General features: G+C 37.6%; 1 protein-coding gene across 3 annotated transcripts; it reads left to right on the forward strand.

Moving 5' to 3' along the window:
• The first annotated feature begins 1,494 nt into the window (after positions 1-1,494).
• Positions 1,495-16,223, forward strand: LOC112292677 (myosin-11). 3 transcript variants are annotated; one of them, XM_024541413.3, is made up of 39 exons: positions 1,495-1,937; positions 3,117-3,242; positions 4,403-4,546; positions 4,677-4,822; positions 5,063-5,219; positions 5,834-5,892; positions 6,031-6,187; positions 6,391-6,540; positions 6,731-6,867; positions 7,053-7,199; positions 7,370-7,471; positions 7,664-7,721; positions 7,926-8,027; positions 8,186-8,223; positions 8,356-8,482; positions 8,690-8,863; positions 9,114-9,245; positions 9,373-9,482; positions 9,668-9,728; positions 9,880-10,057; positions 10,169-10,374; positions 10,528-10,647; positions 10,998-11,096; positions 11,330-11,551; positions 11,697-11,836; positions 12,055-12,169; positions 12,378-12,437; positions 12,637-12,720; positions 12,919-13,089; positions 13,355-13,510; positions 13,655-13,861; positions 14,071-14,214; positions 14,420-14,490; positions 14,657-14,756; positions 14,908-14,964; positions 15,205-15,261; positions 15,447-15,527; positions 15,645-15,727; positions 15,900-16,223. In XM_024541413.3, the coding sequence occupies exons 1-39, from the start codon at positions 1,935-1,937 to the stop codon at positions 16,024-16,026; spliced, it is 4,608 nt and encodes a 1,535-aa protein (XP_024397181.1). In that variant the 5' UTR covers positions 1,495-1,934; the 3' UTR covers positions 16,027-16,223. The 3 variants fall into 3 exon arrangements, with proteins under 3 accessions (XP_024397181.1, XP_090112736.1, XP_090112735.1); XM_090256610.1 differs by lacking the exons at positions 1,495-1,937; positions 3,117-3,242; positions 4,403-4,546; positions 4,677-4,822; positions 5,063-5,219 and adding an exon at positions 5,390-5,477; XM_090256609.1 differs by lacking the exons at positions 1,495-1,937; positions 3,117-3,242; positions 4,403-4,546; positions 4,677-4,822; positions 5,063-5,219 and adding an exon at positions 5,495-5,576.
• The last annotated feature ends 4,925 nt before the right edge of the window (positions 16,224-21,148 follow it).

Genomic DNA, 21,148 nt, shown 5'->3' on the forward strand with positions numbered 1-21,148 from the left:
TGGCAAAGGGAGTTAGCCCACCATTCTCTCTAATTGTGAATGGAGCTGCACATAGTATTGTGATCATCTACTACTACTACTATTATTATTATTATTATTATTATTATCATTATTATTGTTATTTTTGACAGTGGGGTCAGGAAATAGTATTGCTGTCTGGAATGAGTTTGGCATGCCCCACCCACCAATGCAACAAGAAAGGGTGGTGCAACATATGGGGGAATGTGGTTGTATGTGCCTCCTGTTTCAAATTCCTAGTGATTTGGTGCTAAGCAATACCATGCTCAAACATTGCACACACTGGAGGAGGAGTCTCAACCCTCAATAGAGGAGCCCTTGCTCTCTTTATGTCACACAACTCTCTCACCCCCCCCCCCTCCCTCTTTATCCAATTTGATCATTGCCCACATGGCTCATACCAAAGTGGCAACCTTGACCAAAAGCAAAGGGAAAACTGGGAAAATGAGGATGGATGGATAGATCAACAGGAAAAGGAAAATTGTGACTCATGCAATAAAGAAATCGTGGTCACCCCCCCAGCCCAGTTAGGAAGGAAAGAAGGAATGAAGGAGGTGGTGGTGGTGGTGGTGGCAGCAGCAGGACAGAGCTCTGTCTGTGGGGAAGTGGGGCAGTTGGGGGAGAGGGAGGGAGGGAGACGGGAGGGAGTTGTGATGATTTGTTCCAGTTGCAGGTATTTCAGGTCTGACACAATTCATTCGAATGAGTGACTTGGCATGATGAACACCACCAAGGCCGAGATCGATCCAATTCCCTTCAAACCCAAGCTAGGCCAAGCAGGGTCGCTAGGGAACAACAGTAACAATTGCACAAGTGCAGGGAGGGCACCACTCTGCACACTCTTTACAACAGCACAGTCGTCGACACCACTGCACTGCAACTGCTCACAATGGATACCCTGTAGTAGTTGGCATTCAAACAAGCAACCGTCCTAAGAAAAAAAACAAAAAAAAAAAAAAATCGTTCCCAGTACCAGGAAGCAGGGCCTAGTCGGTCAGGCAGCCTTGACATGAAACCTGAACCCCCCCTCCAACCCAACTGGAATCTTTCCACTACCTCACCTCTCTCCCTAACTAAATATACACTACTCTCCTATACACAACAATACTTGTACTCATACACACATACATGACTGTACACGTACAGCACGGGGGTGCAAATGGGATGGGTCCCACCCAGGCCTGGCCAGGCCGGGCCAGGTTCAGCCACATTTGAGCAGGATGTACGTGATCGCAGTCACCGAATCAGGGCCCCGGGGCTTGCCGTTCCCGCCTTCGTGGACCCCGCTGAATTCCGCCTTGTTCGTTCTGATTTCTGTCGTCCCCTCGGGGTCGTCCTCCCGGGGTGCACTTCGTCCCCACACAGGACGCGGATCGCAAAATTTATCGTTTGGTTATCGTCTAAAGGGCCCACATGTGATAGACCTCAGTGATCACACTACCATTGTCTGTGGAAGTGCGTGGGAGTCTCCTTTACCATTGTCATTTTGCTTTCGTAATGTTAGTGCTGTCCCCCTTCCCCTCCCTCCCCTCCGCATCTGCTCTCCACACTGACTCGAATCAATACTTCGCCTCGGTCCCTCTCGGAGCCGCGGAGAGGCGCGCAGATTGTTTCTCAAGGAACATCATCAAGCCCGGGCATTTTTTTTTTACTTTTATTTTTATTTTTCTCGCCGTGGAAGCGGTCAGATAGACCGTGCGTTGCAATATTTGCTGGATCAGGAGGGAGGAGGCGGGCGAGGGGTGGCTCGTAGGTGATTAGCGGGGGAGTGAGCGCGGAGTTTGTGGATCAGTGCTGTGGAGCGGGGGCTCCGTCTGTGGAGCGTGCGAGTTGTCGTGTTTTAAATCTTGTGCAGGCCACACCAGTGTAGATGAGGTGATCGCAATCAGGAGTTTCGCGTGGCGCCATCGTCAATCATGGTGAGTGTGGAGTTTGAAATGTAGTTAGTTTGTGTGACGTTAAGATGCGATTCTGTGGCAGGTTTTGTTCAGGGTTGAATGCGTGGGATAGAGTGGTAAGGACTCGGGAAGAACGGATCGGGTGCCTTTCGCTGGATTCTCTGGGAGACGAAGTGTTTCGTTGTGGCTCTTAATGTTTACTTTATCGTGGAAGTGTACAACCATTTGTCCTTCCCCTCCCTCTTCCATCTCTTTTCTCCGGATCTGTTTCCATGTCGCTGCTGTGTGGGATTGACCACATACTGTACGATGTTAGAGCTTTGAGAGGCTCAAATTCCGGGTTCACGAGGTGCCCTTGCATCAGGCTTCTGACCTATTGAGAGAATGTCACCGTCTCTGGCTTGAACTAGCTCTGGCATTGTGGACTTGGGGCCAGGGACTTGATCGTTTTTTGAGACCGTAGTCACTGGAATCGCAATGCGGGCGTGGATTTCGGACGATTTGTATTTTCGGAATGGTGTGTCTCAGTAGAATGTTATGGAGGACAGACCTTGCTGTGTGTTGCTTCAGTTTAGCAGCTTTATATTGCATCTTAAGGTTTACCATGCCATACCCACTCCATCTCGAAAGTGGCGGAGGGGTCTACAGGGTGAATCTTTACACCTGAATGTGCTAGGCTTCAACTGTTGGCTGCCCTCTCTCGTTTCCTGGGATATATTTTTTTTGCTTCAATCAACTGACGGCGCATCGATTGAACATAGAAACGCGAGTTCGTGTAACTTGGTTTATGATCGATGAACTCTATACCATTCTGGTTTTGGAGTTGGGACGTCTTGCCTACAGATGCGGAGCTTTCCGTGAGGTTTTTCTATGCCCTGCGCTTAAATCGAAGTCGTGTGTTTAGGGAACCACCTGTCTCGCATTGTAGCCAAGTCAGTGACTGGAATGGCACTGGTGTAGGTCGAGTTTTATCATCAGGGCACGAGTAGTGTTCATTGTTGTGAATTACATGTGTCTTCACACCCTCGCTATCCGAGGATTCTCTTGCGGACAGTCGAGGTTTCAAGACTCGGTGCGGGTTGTCCATCACTGTTCTTGAAGCTTCTAACTGTAAATATTTCATTTTATTGGAACATGTATTACCCTTTTCATGTTTTTATCGTGCCTGAATTTGGAGGTCTTTTCTCTGGTCTCGTGCAGGCATCAGGGAATGTGACGATCGGGGCACAAGTCTGGGTGGAGGACCCAGAGTTGGCTTGGGTGGAAGGAGAAGTCCTAGAGATTAATGGCAAGAACGTCAAAGTACGCTCCGTCAAGGGAAATGAGGTGAATACTTGCAGCCTGCTTCTCGGAACAAGGCTAGTAACCATGCATCTAAGTGGTGATGAAAGATTCATTCTCGTGAGCTATGTTGATTTTTGCAATGTTGTGCCCTGGGGACTTCCACCAGTTCATCTCTTGACCGAGATAGCGGTTGCATTCTAATGCCGAACGTGCCTCTTAATTGGTTCGGGGTTTGGTTTCGCTATCCTGCAAAAGCGATTCCTCTGGAGGTTTTTCAATCGTCTGTTCACAGTTGTTATCTAAGTGATTGATTGTCGATATATGATCTGGGAATACGAATCTATTTGGTAGAATTTCATCTCCACCATTTTCGACGGGGTTGTAGGATTAGTACCTCGCGGAGACCTCCACCGCACTATGCGTTGAATTTATCATTTCACTTGTCAAGGTTTCGCCTGGGCTCATTTCGTGCACTTTGAGTGCTTATGCTGAGTTTTGTCATGCGCACTATGCTTGTCAATTACGGTAGTTTGTAAGATTTGGCTGTGAACCTGATTAAGTGCGCTGTCCCATGTACTCTTGTGGTTCTGAAATAGACTTTGTTATGGATAAGCCATAGAATTTGATCCGCTCCCGGGTGATTCAGAGTGGTCCTCTGACTCGTACTTTTAAAAGAGAACATGGTGCTTGAGACCTAGTAGGCGACGGCGGGGTTGGCGGTTGTGTTAGAGGATGAACCACGTTTGCCATGGGTGGAAAATAAGATCTTAAAAAATTATCGAGTAATGATAAGTTTGACCTTGATTAATCCATTCTACCCCATCCTTTGGTTTAGGAACTCGTAGGGTAGATCTAGGAGTCTCTTCGAGTTTGTCTATTCAATTAGTTTAAAACTTTGCAATGTGCGATATATACCCCAGACCCACAGTCTACGTTTGCACAAATCCTTGGTTAATGGTAACTACGACAATAAAGAAAATATGCTGGATTTTGCATTTTCAAGTTCTTTATGGAATGAAGAATTAATAAGAAGTTTCTTAAGTTCCTCTTCAACAGAGATACTGGGGTGCTGTTCGGTATGTTCAGAACTTTCTTGTGAGTCGAGTAAGCTAGTTCCTGTTATTAGCATTCATGAATCGGATTTTTTGTAGCGATTTGGATGTTCTTATGAATTGCCACTGATGTGACTGGTTCTGATGCAGGTTACCACAGTTCTATCAAATGTTCACGCTAAGGATCCAGACGCACAGCCTGGTGGTGTGGATGACATGACGAAGCTGGCTTATTTACATGAGCCAGGGGTGCTGTACAACCTCGCAAGTAGATATGAATTGGATGAGATTTACGTGAGTATTCCAACATACTTAGGACTGAATTCTGCAGTTTATATCACATCACATGGTGTTATGTGATTTTCGATTGTAGTAGAGGTGACACATACTATTTCTAAGACTATTTGTTGAACGTGAATGACAGACATACACGGGGAATATCTTGATTGCAATTAATCCTTTTGCGAAGCTACCGCATTTGTACAATAGCCACATGATGGAGCAATATAGGGGAGCACCACTTGGAGAGCTAAGTCCCCATGTCTTTGCAGTTGCAGATGCTTCATACAGGTATGTTTACTATGTTCTTCGGGAGAAATGTTGTATAATCCATCTATATGGATGTAATTAGTGCAGTGCAATGTATGACAAAGTACTTGCCCACTCTTTGCTTGGTGGTTTTCATTTATCTAGATAATTCCAATATTGCTGTTAGTACTGGTAGAATGCTTATTAGTTTAAATGACCTTGAACGTGTTGCATGTGTTTAGGTCTGACTGTAAAAATGATTAATTTTGTATTGCATTTTAGAGCAATGGTTACAGAGAAGAAGAGTCAATCTATACTAGTCAGTGGAGAGAGTGGAGCAGGGAAGACAGAGACAACAAAATTGATTATGCAGTATTTGGCCTACATGGGTGGTCGAGCAAACACTGATGGACGAACCGTAGAGCAACAAGTCCTTGAGGTATATTTCTTTCCATGCTGTATAAGCAAAAACATGAATCATAATTTGCATAACAACTTCAAGCATATGTGCTAGATTACGAGGTTGTTCATACTCAAACATGTATTATTTTCAAACATTTGTAAACCGTTATAAAAAGTAATTATGGCATGGATGCAGATTTAACTTAAATGGGAGATTTAAGTAATGAATGGAAAACCATTGCTGGTCACATCTAGTGAAGATCCTTTTGTCTGTGCTTGAAATGAGCTTGAGAAGGTAAAACCCTTATCTCAGCAGATTCAAGAAAGGATATAGATGAACGAAAATCCATGCAAGAGAAAAGGCGTCAAAGATTGTCACACGTCTGGCTGAAAGGTGAACTGATAAAGTCTCCGCAGAAATGCCCGAAGGAAATGCCATTTGTTATCGAGAAAGTACACCTATTATCCTCAGTCGAGGGCTTATCTGTAGCCTTTCCCAATGTTGAACTAACCTAAAAACTACTAGATTATCTCTGTTTTAGCAGTATTATAAAGTGAGTTACATGTCAAACATAAAAAAAACGAAATTTGCAAGGAGGAGATTGGTAGTTTAGGGCTTACTCAATGCTCTGTGGTTTGATTGATGTGTAGTCCAATCCTCTTCTTGAAGCTTTTGGAAATGCCAAGACGGTTCGCAATGATAACTCAAGGTATGCGGAAGCGTATAAGCGTGTATCTTTTGGGCGTACTTTAACATACTTAATGTTATATCGCTGGCATGTCGCTATGTGTATTGTTTGACCTTGTTATCCAATTTTGTACTGACTTTGCTGTCGTGATGACATCAGTCGATTCGGTAAATTCGTGGAGATTCAATTCGACAGGAGCGGTCGGATATCAGGTGCTGCTGTGCGTACATACCTTCTGGAGAGATCTCGTGTTGTTCAGATTGCAGACCCTGAACGGAATTACCACTGCTTTTACCAGTTGTGTGCGTCACCAGAGGTAAAAGTTGTTTCCACACGGAGTTTCGCGTGTGCTTGGTTGTGATGTTTGTAGTGGATTACATAGAAATGATTTCTGCGGAGTGATATAGTGGTTGGTTAATGAAACATATGCGTTTTGAGGTTGGTGCACTCCGAAAGCAAAATGTTTTATTAATTAACAGGCAAAATTAGCTGACCCGATTTTTTTGGGGTTTGTTACAGGATTGTGAAAGATATAAACTCGGGGACGCAAGAAGTTTTCACTATTTGAATCAAAGTGACTGTTTCGAGTTAAACGGTACTACCAATGGTCGGGAATATGTTAAAACACGCAGGGCTATGGATGTTGTGGGTATTAACCTTGAAGAGCAGGTAATCATAGATTTCTAGGACTACTATTTATCTTGTCCTCTGTTTGAGATGTAGCGGTATGGTGAACACTGCTCAAGTTGGTTCAGTTAGTTGATTATGGTTTGGTCACATTTTACCTGTGACTTTGATTCCGATTGGTACAGTGTTCTTATCTTGGTTATTCTGATTGGCTATTATGGTCGATTTACAGGAAGCCATTTTCCGAGTAGTAGCGTCAGTGCTGCATCTAGGAAATATTGAATTTGTCGCAGGATCAGATTCCGACACATCAAAGCTCAAAGATGACCAGTCCAAGTTCCATCTGGAGGCTGCTGCTGAACTTCTTCAGTGAGTCTTGTTTATTGTGTCAGAAGTAATCTGCAGCTTTCCGAGAGCCGCAATGCATTTTCCACTTGTTGTTAGTATCAGTACATCTAAGTGTCATGTTTTCTTGTTGTACCATCTCATATTTGTTACAAACGGGCTGTGGTTTTGTTACTGAATCTCTAATATTGTTTTACTGATTTTGATAGATGTGAAGCGAAAGGACTGTTGGATTCATTATGTACCCGAGTTCTTGTTACCCGTGATGGCAATATCACGATGACCTTGAATCAGGAACAGGCTACCATCAACCGGGATACTTTGGCGAAGACAATTTACTCTCGCCTGTTTGACTGGTACATCTTACACCGAACAATTTACAAATGATTTCAGTTTACTCTTTGAATATTGTTGACTAGTAGCCCTACATACTCCCCAACACTCCAGTCCAGTTTTCAATATGCTAGAGGCAAGTAAATCTTTTATGGTAAATTCTAAGCAGTCCCTTATATCGCATTGTTTTAAGGTTGGTGGACAAAGTAAACAGATCTATTGGTCAAGATCCAGATTCTCCGTACTTGGTTGGTGTGTTGGATATCTACGGATTTGAAAGCTTCAAGTTCAACAGGTAAGTTCGAACTTCATCAATTTTCAGGTGTTCTAATTGCTCCTGATCTGTACATCTTTGTGATAATGACGATCTGATTCCTAAAATTGGGATATTTTTATGTTGAAATATGCGATTTTTCTGCTCAATTTTTAATTGTATATCCCCCCCCCCACCGTTTCTGCATCTAATAGACTGTATTAAATGGTTCAGTTTTGAGCAGTTCTGTATTAATCTGGCCAATGAGAAGCTTCAGCAGCATTTCAATCAGGTTCTGCTTTTACAACTTTTGGTGGATTTCTTTGTTTAGAATCCTAGTCAATATTACATGAACTGTTTCGTAAACTATGTTTACATTGTTTGTGCGTCTAGGTGATGTATTGCAATGCTGCACATCTTTTGGAGGGTTGAAATTAGTCACAACTGCCTGTAGGTGGATATTGAATGCTTACATAATTTTTTGGTTGCATTTCAGCATGTCTTTAAAATGGAGCAAGAAGAGTATACAAAAGAGGCCATCAACTGGAGCTACATTGAGTTTGTTGACAACCAAGATGTTCTGGATCTCATTGAGAAGGTTTGTCCGTGCACACCTATCTCCAATTGAACTAACTAATTTGCGGGTTTGTTCCCGCAAACATTATTTTCGGTTCGAAATAATACTTTCATGTGGAATTAAATGTACGCGTAGTCCTTACATTTCTTACATTTTTTTCATGTCTCTTTGTTGTGCAGAAACCTTCTGGCATTATTGCTCTTCTTGATGAAGCATGGTGTGCATCACAGCCCTTTTAAATCCACTATTCTTTTCTCGAAACTATTGACTGCGTGTGAAAGTCTTCTCTGTAAAGGATGCAAGAGTTATCTAGGGGTTGAGGATTGAAAGTGAGTCTTTACCCTTGCAGCATGTTTCCCAAGTCAACAAACGAGACGTTCGCTACGAAGTTGTTTCAGCAGTATAGAAACCACAAGCGGTTGACTAAGCCTAAGCTTTCTCGCACTGACTTCACAATTAATCATTACGCAGGAGATGTGAGTACCAACTCTTGCGCTCTTCTGTGAAGATTTGCTAACATGATTGATAGCTGGGTGCAAATGCCTCGCAATTTTCTGAAGCTTAACTGATCAAGCTTATCGTGATACTAACTATTTTTTCAAGACTCATCGAAATTCTCCATGGATTCATGAGCAATCGCATACCGCCAATCCACTGAGCAATCATCTGTTCTTATTTGCTAGGTTACTTACCAGACTGACTTGTTCCTGGATAAGAACAAAGATTATGTTGTTGCCGAGCATCAGTTACTATTGGGATCCTCTAGATGCTCCTTTGTCGCAAGCCTTTTTCCCAGCTCTCCCGATCAAGGCTCCAAATCCTCGTACAAGTTCACTTCCATTGGCACTCGTTTCAAGGTCAGTGAGAAAAGAGAACCTTTTTTAGCCCCTTGACATTCGCCCATCTTGCGACCTGTTACAGAGTTGACGCTGTGGTTTACAAGTACGTATTTGTATGGTAGTGGTAAGGCTTCTGTGTTTTTTTACTATTTTTCTAGCCTGAAGATGTTGGATGGGATCGTACATTAGCATCTCATATACTACCTCAATACATATCCTCGGCATGCACAGCTGGCTACATTATACTGAGTTCAAAGCTTTTGTGCAGCAACAATTGGGAGCGTTAATGGAAACTTTGAATACAACCGAACCCCACTATATCCGATGTGTGAAACCTAACATGGTGCACAAGCCTGGTCGCTTTGAGAATTTGAATGTCATCCAGCAGCTGCGATGTGGAGTAAGTGTTTTCTTCCTTGTGGTGGTCTTCCTCGCTTAGCTTTAGTTTTGGTTAATGCTCTTTTTAGCCCGGAAGGCAGTACAGACACATGGATTTTGTTAAATTAGTGTTACTCGGTCCTGTACAGGGAGTGTTGGAGGCCATCCGAATCAGCTGTGCGGGGTACCCATCGCGGAGGACCTTTTATGAGTTTCTCGATCGTTTTGGGATGCTGGCACAAGAGGTTCTTGAGGGAAAGTAAGTATTTACGACATTGCACGCGGTATGCCGTCGTTAGTAGATATGTTCACATGCTTTAGACTCTCCAAATGTGCCCCGTCTTTATTTGTGCCAAGCTTACTTCGCGAGTCTTTAATATGGTTAACACATGAGGTCACTTGGTAGCTTGGAAGAATAATTTGTTCTGGTGCATTTTCAAACAGTTACGATGAGAAGGCGGCAATAGAACAACTTTTAAAAAAAATGAGTCTGGAGAATTATCAGGTACTGTGGCACATTCTCCGTTTTTACACTGAGAAAAGTCCATTGGTGTGGGTTTGGTGAGACTGTTGTCCTGCTTCAATCACTGCGCTGTGCATGGCCCTATGTTACCTTTAATTGAAGAACCCGTGGATGTTAAATTGGGTGGATTCAGCTTGGCCAAACGAAGGTGTTCTTGCGATCTGGGCAAATGGCTGAACTTGATGGCAAAAGAGCTGAGATGTTGAATAATGCAGCAAAAACTATTCAAAGACAAGTGCGAACCTGGTTAGCTAAAAGGCAATTCATTGCCATGCGAAGAGCCGCAGTTACAATCCAAAGATACTGGCGAGGTATGTGTCTTAAGCAGGAGCATTTCTGGACTCCCTGAATTTTTAGGAGTTGGTTAGTTCCATTCTTTGTTAGGCTTTCAGGTATCTAATGAATGTAATGCGTGTGTGCAGGGTACCTTGCTCGTAAGCAATATCAGAAATTGCGTCAAGAAGCTGCTGCAACAATGATTCAAAAGAATGTTCGGATGTGGATCGCTCGAAGAAAATTCCTTCGGATCAAGGAGGCAATTATCAGGGCACAATCTGGATTCCGAGGAATGCAATCCCGCAAGAATGCCAGATTCATAAGACAGACGAAAGCTGCTACTCGTATTCAGGTAAACGAGATTTTTATATGTCCGTACTTTTTTATATGTTTTATTCCGTTCCGTCATCCTTGTGAGGAGCAGCAGGCGTTCAAGATCTGTTTCTTTGATACTTTTATTACTGGATTGGCAAGGTTGTGATCGATCTTTTTCTGTCTTGCAAAGGCTCATTGGCGTGGATACAAGGCTAGATCAGAATACAGGAAGTGCCGAAAAAGTGCTATTACAATTCAGTGTGCTTGGAGGGGCAGGGTTGCCAGAAATGAACTCAAGAAGCTTAAAGTTGTAAGTACCTGATTGGACTGGTTCTTGTTGTTTCTCAGTTTGTTAAGCTGCGAGTCGGTGAAATATTTATAATATTTTGTATATGTCGCTGCAGTAGTCCCCCCCCACTCCCCCCCACTCCGCCCCGTTTAGGTAATTAAGGGTGTGGGTTATTACTTTTAATCAAAGGTGTTGGGGTATAGTATTGAGCGGTTCCTTCCTCCATTTTCCTATTCCTTGTGAAACTCGTGTATATATTCAATGTCACTAGAGAGATTCCTCTAATGATGATCACGAGACAGTATTTTGCCCTTCAGCAAATTTACTTTTTGGTTGGACTGCATTTTTTATTTGTTTTGTGGTTTTCGTAGGCTGCTAAAGAAACGGGTGCTCTGCAAGAAGCAAAGACGAAGCTGGAGAAGAGATGTGAGGAGCTCACATGGCGTCTACAGCTGGAGAAGCGCATGCGGGTATGTTAAGTGAAGCTCTGGTTATGTGGTCTCTTCCTGGTAGACTTCTTTCATAAAGAGTTTAATGTGGATCCTTTTAGATCCTTGTCTTCTTTTTTTGTGTGGTTTCTTCGAAAAGTCGTTGGTGGACCACACTTTTGGCTTGAGCGAAAAAGTATAGACTTAGTATTGTTCATAGATGGTAGCCAAGTTTGCAGCGCCTTAAGTAGTATATTTTCGTGCTCCTTGTGCAGACGGATATGGAGGAAGCCAAGAACCAAGAAATTGGAAAGTTACAAGCAGCATTGAAGGAGGAGCAGATTCAAGCACAGAAAGCCAACTCACAGTTGACCAAGGAACTTGAAGATAATAAGTTGGCTCTTGGTCAAGCTGCACAAGTTATAAAAGAAGTGCCACCGGTGGAAGTATTTGACGCTAAAGTGGAGAAGCTAACGAAAGAAAACCAAGAATTGCAGGTTTCTTGTCCAAGCTTTTCGTCACTTGTCCGTTGTTCCTACCAGTGATGTTAGGTCAGCTCATTTGAATTACAATTAGTATGGATACGAAGTTCTTGTCCTTGCAGATTTACACAGGTGAAGTTCCGATTGGTGCTTTTTGCAGGCCCTATTGGAAGATTTGAAGAAAACAGTATCAGAATCTGAAGAGAAATTCGCCAAAGCTAAAGATGAAAGTGAGCAGAGACTCAAGAGGGCAGAACAAGCAGAAGCCAAGGTCACTGAGTCACAAGAAGCTCTTCAGAGGTTTGTTCTTTTCTGAAAGTTTGGATTTTCGCTTTGCTCTACAACTGGAAGCAGAACTATTGTATGATCTGACTCTTTAGAGTCATTTTTCTTTTTGTGCAGTTCTTGGTCGTAATTTATCTTTCTGCAATGTTTCCGAGTTGAGCATGTCGGAAGCAGTTCTCAACTTCGATGGCAATGCATATTAATAATTAATGAGAGTGTTTAATGTGTCGTAGCTTGCAAGAAAAATTAGCGAACATGGAGTCTGAGAATCAAGTTCTCCGTCAACAAACCCTTGTGCTATCACCGACCAAGGGCTTGTCTAATCGGTTCAAGAGCACTGTGTTTCAGGTAACATGTTATGTCAGGAAGGATATTTACATTTGGCTCTTGTTATTCATATAATCTAAACCATTTGAAGTATTCTATGTCCTGTAATATCCTTTTCTGTTATCTCTTAATCTTTCCTTGCCTGATGACTTCAGCGAAGATGTAGTTTTAGTTTCTGCATTAGTCTGTTACTAATATTCCACTTAATTTTGCTTTTTTGAATTTTCAGAGGACTCCAGATAACGGTTATCTCGCCAACAATGATCACAGAGAATCTCGTTCTGTGCCGGTGAGGATTTATTATCCGGCTGCTTGTTTTGTGTATGGTATACTTTCTCGGACAGTTTTGACTTTCCTTAACACGAATACATGCGTAGTGCTGTACCTTTGAACTAAATGTTGGCTTATTGTGAAACAAAGGATTATGTGGGTGCCAGTGATAGGTTTAGGAGTGGGAACTCGATTAATTGCTCCACTTTGTGTTGCAGGAGTCGCCAAACACAGCACAGATTGAGAAGGAACACAGTGAAGCCGAACAGAGGCGTCAAAAGTTGCTGATCGATAGACAGCAGGTAGTTTTAACTGGCTATTTGTTGGCATGAGTTATATGGTGAAGTCTAAATATTTTAATTTTGTGACTGGCTTGCACAGCATAGCACTGTTCTTGCTGTATTCAGATTTTTCATGACGCGTATGAGGAGCTTACAGATTTTCGATTCAATAATTAAACTGCTTCTTTCCTTGTTCTTTTCGTGAATTTTTACCCTCAGGAAAATCAAGACTCTTTGCTGCAATGTGTCATGCAAGATGTTGGCTTCAACAATGATCGACCTATCGCTGCTTGTATTTTGTATAAGTCCTTGCTTCAGTGGCGCTCTTTTGAAGCTGAGAGAACCAATGTCTTCGACCGAATCATCCAAACAATCGGAACTGCTATTGAAGTAAGCTTGCTTCTTTGAATGACGATTTATTCAAGTTTAGGCAGTATTTTAAGCAGTTCATTAGTTTAGTTGCTGTAATAGCCTTTCTTTAGGCTTAACACTGAATTTACCATTTTATTGGAGCTCATTAGAGTCAGTTTATGCTTGTGGCTTAGAATTGTTGAGTTGCTTCAATGCTGTACATATATCCTCCACCCATTTCATGGGAGTCTCTACTTGGAACGTCGAGCAGTAGGTTTTAACGTTAGATTATGTTCTCTTGCAGAGCCAAGATAACAACGATGTGCTGGCCTACTGGTTATCCAATACCTCTACTCTGCTATTTCTGTTGCAAAAAACACTTAAAGCAAGCGGAGCTGCAGGGGGTGCTCCTCAAAGGCGTCGCTCTAATTCTGTGACATTGTTTGGTAGAATGACGCAAGTAAGTGGTTACATTCCGTGCAATCGAGTGAATTACAATCAGTTTACACTTAAGAGGTTTATAAAGTTTAATTAGACTGCTGAGACTATTCAACATTTCTATTGTGTTGTGTCGCGAGATTCTGACATCTAGTCGGGCTGTCAGGGATTCCGTCAGTCTCCTCAACCAGGTTCCGTCACATTTGGAAATGGAGGCATCATGGGCGGGTTAGATATGTCGCGGCAAGTAGAAGCCAAATACCCTGCTCTGCTTTTTAAGCAGCAACTCACTGCATATGTGGAGAAGATTTATGGCATGGTCCGCGACAATCTGAAGAAAGAGATTTCTCCTTTGCTTGGACTATGCATCCAAGTATGACCCTCTTTCTCCTTACGACATTTTCAACATACGAGCTGGCTGCTGAAATGTCTATATTTTAAAGTGAATTATGCTTTTCTGTAACTCCTAACTATGCAGTTCTTGTAGTGAATTAACCATACCTGCTTAAGTTTTAATGACTGTTTTTCTTAATTCGACAATTGGGTGTCGTGTTGATGGACTTTTTTTAAAACATTCGGCAGGCACCAAGGACCTCAAGGGCTAGTCTAGGCAAGGTTTCAAGGTCACCAAGCTCGAACGTGAATGCACAGCAGACACTCAGCAGCCACTGGCACAGTATTATCTCCAGCCTTAGTTCCTTGCTAAGCACTATGCGTGCCAATCATGTGAGCCTTCTGATCTTCAAATTTTATTGTTTTTGTTTTGTTTTTGTTTTGTTTTTGTTTTGTTTTGTTTTGTTTTGTTCTTTGATGACTTGGGTCTTTGCTTAGATAGACAAGGAGTTGGAACTAAGTCTAACTTGATAACTAGTCATTGAAAAAGTTCGAAGTGTCAATTGTAACCTGTACTTGATCCTTATTTTGATTACAGGCTCCTCCTTTCCTTGTTCGCAAACTCTTCACCCAGATCTTTTCGTTCATCAATGTTCAGCTGTTTAACAGGTGAGGTCTGAGTTGCTTTGCATGTTTCTGCGAGTATAGTGGGAAATTTGTGTCAATCTCATACCTCGTAACACCATTACTGGTGTGTTCTAGTCCCTGACGCTTGCAATTACCGTGCATGTCTTAGCTTTCATATTGTGACTCTAAATATTGTGATCCAACGCAGTTTGCTGCTGAGACGTGAGTGTTGCTCATTTAGCAACGGAGAGTATGTGAAAGCTGGGTTAGCAGAACTTGAACATTGGATATATGAGGCCGGAGTGGAGGTATATCCTCATCATTTTGAACACTTTTTTTTTTTAATGATTTTTTATTTTTTCACACGTCGTTATTGTTGTCTAGTTGGAACTCAGGTCGTTCTTTCAGTTTTTGCTTCTGCACCTTTTGCCTGTTTTTGAAACGCGTTCTTTTTTGTAGTACGCTGGAGCATCTTGGGATGAGCTCAAGTACATCCGACAGGCGGTTGGATTTTTGGTACGTGCTTTCTGTCTTTCAAGATGTTGCTTAAGCCTCTTATTCGTAATTAAATTGAATAATCTGGTGCATTTTATTTTCATTACTTTTTTCGATATGGCGGATTCGATGTTATCAGTTTTTACCTTTTATATTTAAAATTTATTATTTCGATTTTAAAATTTCCTTTCGCTTTCAGAATTTAAATGCTTCTAATGGTTTAAGACGCAAATACTCATAGCTGAAAATATTACACCGCAGGTCATTCATCAAAAGCCGAAGAAGTCACTTGATGAGATCACTCATGATCTCTGCCCGGTAAGTTGATTCACTGGATGGCCAGTTTCGTGTGTAACCATCCAATACCTATTGAATGTCCTTAAATGGAGATTTCAGGTGGTCGAGGGCAAAAATATTGACTCATGTTAAAATTTAATATTTCGAGTTTAATTTAAAATTTCAAGGGCAAAAATATTGACTATGAGCCTTCCTTGTCTGAACAGGTGTTAAGTGTTCAGCAGCTATATCGTATCAGTACTATGTACTGGGACGACAAGTATGGCACCCACAGTGTCTCGCCAGAGGTAATTCTTCTTGTATTTTGTACAGCTTTGCTAAGATCGAATATCAATTTTATCTTTCGAATTCTTCAACTTTTAACCCTCTGCTGATCGTTTTCTTTCCCCTTTGTTTCATTACAGGTTATAGCGAATATGAGAGTTCTAATGACAGAGGATTCAAACAGTGCTGTCAGCAACTCTTTCTTGTTAGATGACGATTCTAGGTATGAGCACACCCTACTGCTAGTGCGCAATCTGAACCTGAATTGTTGACCGGTGTAGTGTCAAGAACGTACCATTATAGTTTGTTTGGACATTCATTAATGCTGTAGTGCCGCGTATTTGGCTTTTCCACCCAATGTGGGATACTAACTTTCAACTATTGATGTGGTGCAGTATCCCGTTCTCCGTGGACGATATATCTAAGTCAATGCCTGAGGTTGACATTGCTGAGGTTGAACCGCCACCATTGTTGAAGGATAATCCTGCCTTCCACTTTCTATTGCCACAACCAGATTCCTAGTTTAAGCTCAATTTTACTGATTATAGGCTGTATTTAGAGAGATTTTTAGTGCATAAGTTGCATGGACCGGGACTGTCCACCATCTGTAATTTCCACTCTGGTATCTTTTTCCCAGTGACCCTGGAGCAGTTATTTGCTCTACCCTGGGTTTACTCGACAGTTATTGAAATTACGTGCTGAGTGAGCAAAATTTTACATTTTTGTCCGCCAATTTCCCCCTGGTTTGATTATCTTAGTGATAACTCCGTCCATTAGGAACAGAGTGGTCACTGAGTTGTAACCTATTGATTACTTTTTAACCCCTGATTGAAATCAAGTTTTATGTATTTATCTCCCGCTTTGACTATTATGCTTCCTGATATCCTCTTCGCATAGTAATAATGAAAATAGAAGATCTGAGGTCATCAATCTTAACCACGTCAATTTCTTTGGCTCTCCGTCTGAGGTTCATATGCTTTACCTCAGCCATCTCAGATCTAAAATCGTATTACATGTCACTGAGATAGAACTGCAAGAATGGCACTGGTTTATGCAGAGTGTAACTATCATTTCACTCTAATGAATTAAGTGTGTAATTTGGGGTTTATGTCCGAAAGGAGAGATACCAGATTTTTGTCAACCTCTGATAACCAAATAAATAACTAACTAAAACACCATAAACTTGAGCTTATCTCCATAACATGACGTTTAATAATATGACAACTTTGATATTGCAATTCTTTTCTTGATATTTCAGTTCATAACGTCTTTGTACCTCATTTGTGACATTCCACAATGTAGCACTAAAGAATTCTCATTTAGTGAACCAAAAAAAGTTATGGATTACTTCAAATAATGGGATCCATTTTTACATTCATGCAATGAATGTTTGCATGTAGTTGGGTGTGGTTTGTTAGAAGTGTGAAATTTGAATGTAGAACATAGGTACCTATACATATATTTTTAAGGTCAAAGATTAAAGTATGATATGCTTGAAATTTAGTGATAAAATACTAGGACTTGTAAGTGTGAAAGAAAGGACAACTTAGAGTTGTGCATTATTATTATATAATTAGGATTTTGTTTTTTATTTTTTACAAACCAATGACATTATTATATTAGTTGGAATATTCATTTATTAATATGAACTTTGTTTTAATATATTATCATAATGATTTTCTTTTATATAATTAAATCTTATCAAAGAATATACCATCAAAATATAGATATAAAAGAAGAGCATCTTTAAATTTCTATGTAATTTTGGAATTAGAGATTGCATAATGTGAGATAAGAATGGTATATTCAACCTCAATTAGAATGATTCTTAACTCTTTATACTAGATCCAAGATACCTTCTTGAATCTTATGAGTGTTGTAATAGCCAAGCAAGCAAGGTGGAAGCACTAATTTATCTTTGGAGAAGTTTAGATTGGATGTGGAGTCCCACAAATACAAGAGTATTAAATCATAAGCATGCAAAGAATCTTTTATTAATTATTTGAAGTCCAATTAAATTTATTTTTTGGTTTTGAAATCCTTTGTTTTTTAAAACTTGCTTCTCTTACATTTCAACATGCACACTTGAGTATTGGAACAAGAAAGAACTAATTTCTTTAAATGAGATTGTTATATATCAAGTTTTTTAGATTTTTCATTGATTTTCTTTGATATGTAGAATTATGTAGTATAAGGCCACTTTACAAAATTGTGATAGTATCTAATTTAATGCAAATAACATTGTGGATATATTAGATGATACTTGTACAAGTAGAATATCCTATAATTAATAGGAACTTTCTATGATACATGAATCTTTCTATCATTATGTAGATTATATTATTATGAATGAATTGGACCTAAAATTACAATTTTTTCTAATCAAGACATATGTGATTTTAATATGATGTAGAGTACTTTAAATGATAAACTTGTCAAGTAAAGTTATACCATTATTATTAATAAGAACTACAAAATCTATTCAATTCATTGCATTTTGACAAAGTATTTTGCATATTTTAGTGATTTTAGCATTAAAATTTATATTTTAATGTTTTTTTTTTCACTAATTTATACAAACAACATTGTTTAGATGTGGTAGTCTTTATAATCTGCTATATTTTGCTATATTATTTCTTGATACACAACTTTTTTTTGTAGATAATTTCTTCAAGTATTAAACAATAACATCTACAACATCTTTCTTGATTTAGAAAATTACTATAATTTTTGTAACTATAAAATAGATATTACAATAAAATTCTAAAATCAAGTCCTAAAAATTAAAATAAATTAAACTATATTACTTAATCAAAAGGCTTAAATTTGATATGACCTCTTTGATAGTTTTATTTTATTTTATTTTATTTTATTTTTAATTTCAAATAGATTTTAAAATTTTATTTCTATTATTAATATTTATTTTAAGTATCTTTTGAATTTGGTTATTTATTTTGGATTTTTTTAATCAAAAATGTTTTTTTTAATTTCTAACTATTTGCCATATTTAAAATCTATCAAAAAATTATTTTTAAAAATTTTATATAATATATATATATATATATATATAAATATATATATATATATAAATATATATATATATATATAAATATATATATATATATATAAATATATATATATATATATAAATATATATATATATAAATATATATATATATATAAATATATATATATATATAAATATATATATATAAATATATATATAAATATATATATAAATATATATATAAATATATATATAAATATATATATATATATTTATGTAATTTTATTAATTATACATTATTATTCTCTCAAAATAAATGTATCTTAGTCATGTATTTTTTTATTTTTTATAAAAAGTTGTGATATTATGTTTACTTTTCTTAAGATTGGATATACTATTTAGGTACTATCAATCTAATAAAGAGGAAATATTAAATTAATGGATTTTTTACTTTATAAAAAGTTATTGGGAGTTTATAATATCATATAACGTGTATAAGGTATGACTTAACCTTGTCTATCAATCATATGGTATAATTTATGGCAAAATCAAGTCCATCACATTAGATGGCTTTAAAAATAATTTATTGATATTTAAAAGAAATTAGATATTAAGATCTATAGTTTTTAAATACTTATATAACTACAATTTTACTACAATTGTTTAGATAAAATAATGCACACTATGAAAGATATTTTTTATTAATAAGAAAGTCAATATCTAAGTATTTTTTATACTTTAACTATTTTATTTTAAGCTGGAAATGTAATAAATAAGCCATAGTGGCTCAATCAAGTATTAAAGCCAAATACATGGTTGTAGTTACAACATTACAAGAAATAATGTGGCTACAAACATTATTGAACAAGCTTGGATATGGTATATTATTATTAAACACAATTGATTATGACAATATATTTTGTAATATTATAACTAGAAATCTATCATTTTATGATTGAAAAAATTATATTGATATAAAATATTATTATATTTAAAATTTTAAATATAATTGAATTATAATATATACAATCAAATAGAATGAAAGTTAACAATACAAAAAATCTTTATCACATCCACATATTTTATCTTTATAAATGATTTAATTCCCATGAATTAAGTTTGAGTAAGTTTAGTTTCTAATAATTAAAAAAACATGTTTGAATACCAATTATTATTACTAATTTATAATTATTATAATACACTGATAGCTAGGTAGGTAGTTACAATTATCTCTATCTTCTCTTTTTCATTAAGAAATACAGATTATTAATCATAATCTTTGACTCTATCTTTAGTAAGAAATTTGGTACAAATAAAATGATCTATTCTTTCTATAATAACTATCTTTTGATCATGAATAAAGATTTAATAAATTAATGTGAGATAAATCTTCTTCTTGGCATTTATCTGTTAAGCTGAACCCAATCACATCAATAAGCCATGCATTTTGTATAATCCTTTAAGGAAAAACATTACTTTTATATTGAATATATGTGCAACCAAATTTAATTAGTTGACTAAAGTTTGGCCCTTCAATAGTTTGCTAGTTATCTTAGGCTATTATATATTATATTTTTCATAAAAAAAATAAAAATCAATCATTCTCTTTGATCAAATAATTATCTTGACATCTTAATACATTTTTTGTACAAATTAAGTTGAGTTTTAAATATTTGTAAAAAAAAGAAATCTAATGATTAATTTATATAAAAATAAAATTTAAGTCAATAGCCACAATATATGCCAATTCATTGTAGAATTCAAATCTAAACTTATTTTGGTTCAAAACTACAAAATTGATGTTATTTTGCTTAGTCTTAGTAGCTATATTGACAATGTTTTGTTAAAAGAAATGACCACCCCTATAAATATTAAATTATTATGGATAAATATGTATTTAATATACATTAAAAATATCCATTGATACTTGATAATATACAACAACTTACTAATTGTTGTCATTCTATTTATTATCACTCTTCAAAAATAAAAGAAGATATTGAAAGAGATTATATGAAAGAGCTAGAGTATTTATAATTTAAATAATATATGTCAGATTGCACTTAAAAATTATATCATGATTACATACTTTGGCCACCTTGCCAAGAAGAATCATTGCAATTTCACTCATCATTGGCACATTATACCTATACATGTTGCATTGTGCTATTGTGTCATGTGAAAATCAACCTTAGAATGCATTGAACCCATAGAATACATTAAATGGTTATAGAAGGATTTGAAATTACCTTAAAGTTAGATTTACAATCCAAAAGCAATACATTTGCTTTAGGATTGTAACATCTTTTTGGTAATCTTGAATAACCTAAGTAATCTTCCAATTATACTAAATATATCTAATCAACCTCATAAAAATCTTTAAAAAATCTTAAGAGCTGAAGTATAATATTTATAAATATATTAATATAAATATTTAGATTTCAATAATAGCATTGTTTACTAAATAGTTTTTTTTCCTGTGTTAATTAAAATATATCAAAATATAATTGATTAATGATGTGGAATAAGGTCCTATCAAGACATAATTTTATTATTCTATCTTTAATTGGTGTAACTATTGTTGTCTTCTTATTTCATGTTACACATATTATCAAACCATTGAATAAATTTAATATT

This window comes from Physcomitrium patens, chromosome 15, assembly GCF_059467195.1.
Source record: "Physcomitrium patens ecotype Gransden chromosome 15, ASM5946719v1, whole genome shotgun sequence".
In the NCBI taxonomy this organism is placed as follows: domain Eukaryota; kingdom Viridiplantae; phylum Streptophyta; class Bryopsida; order Funariales; family Funariaceae; genus Physcomitrium; species Physcomitrium patens.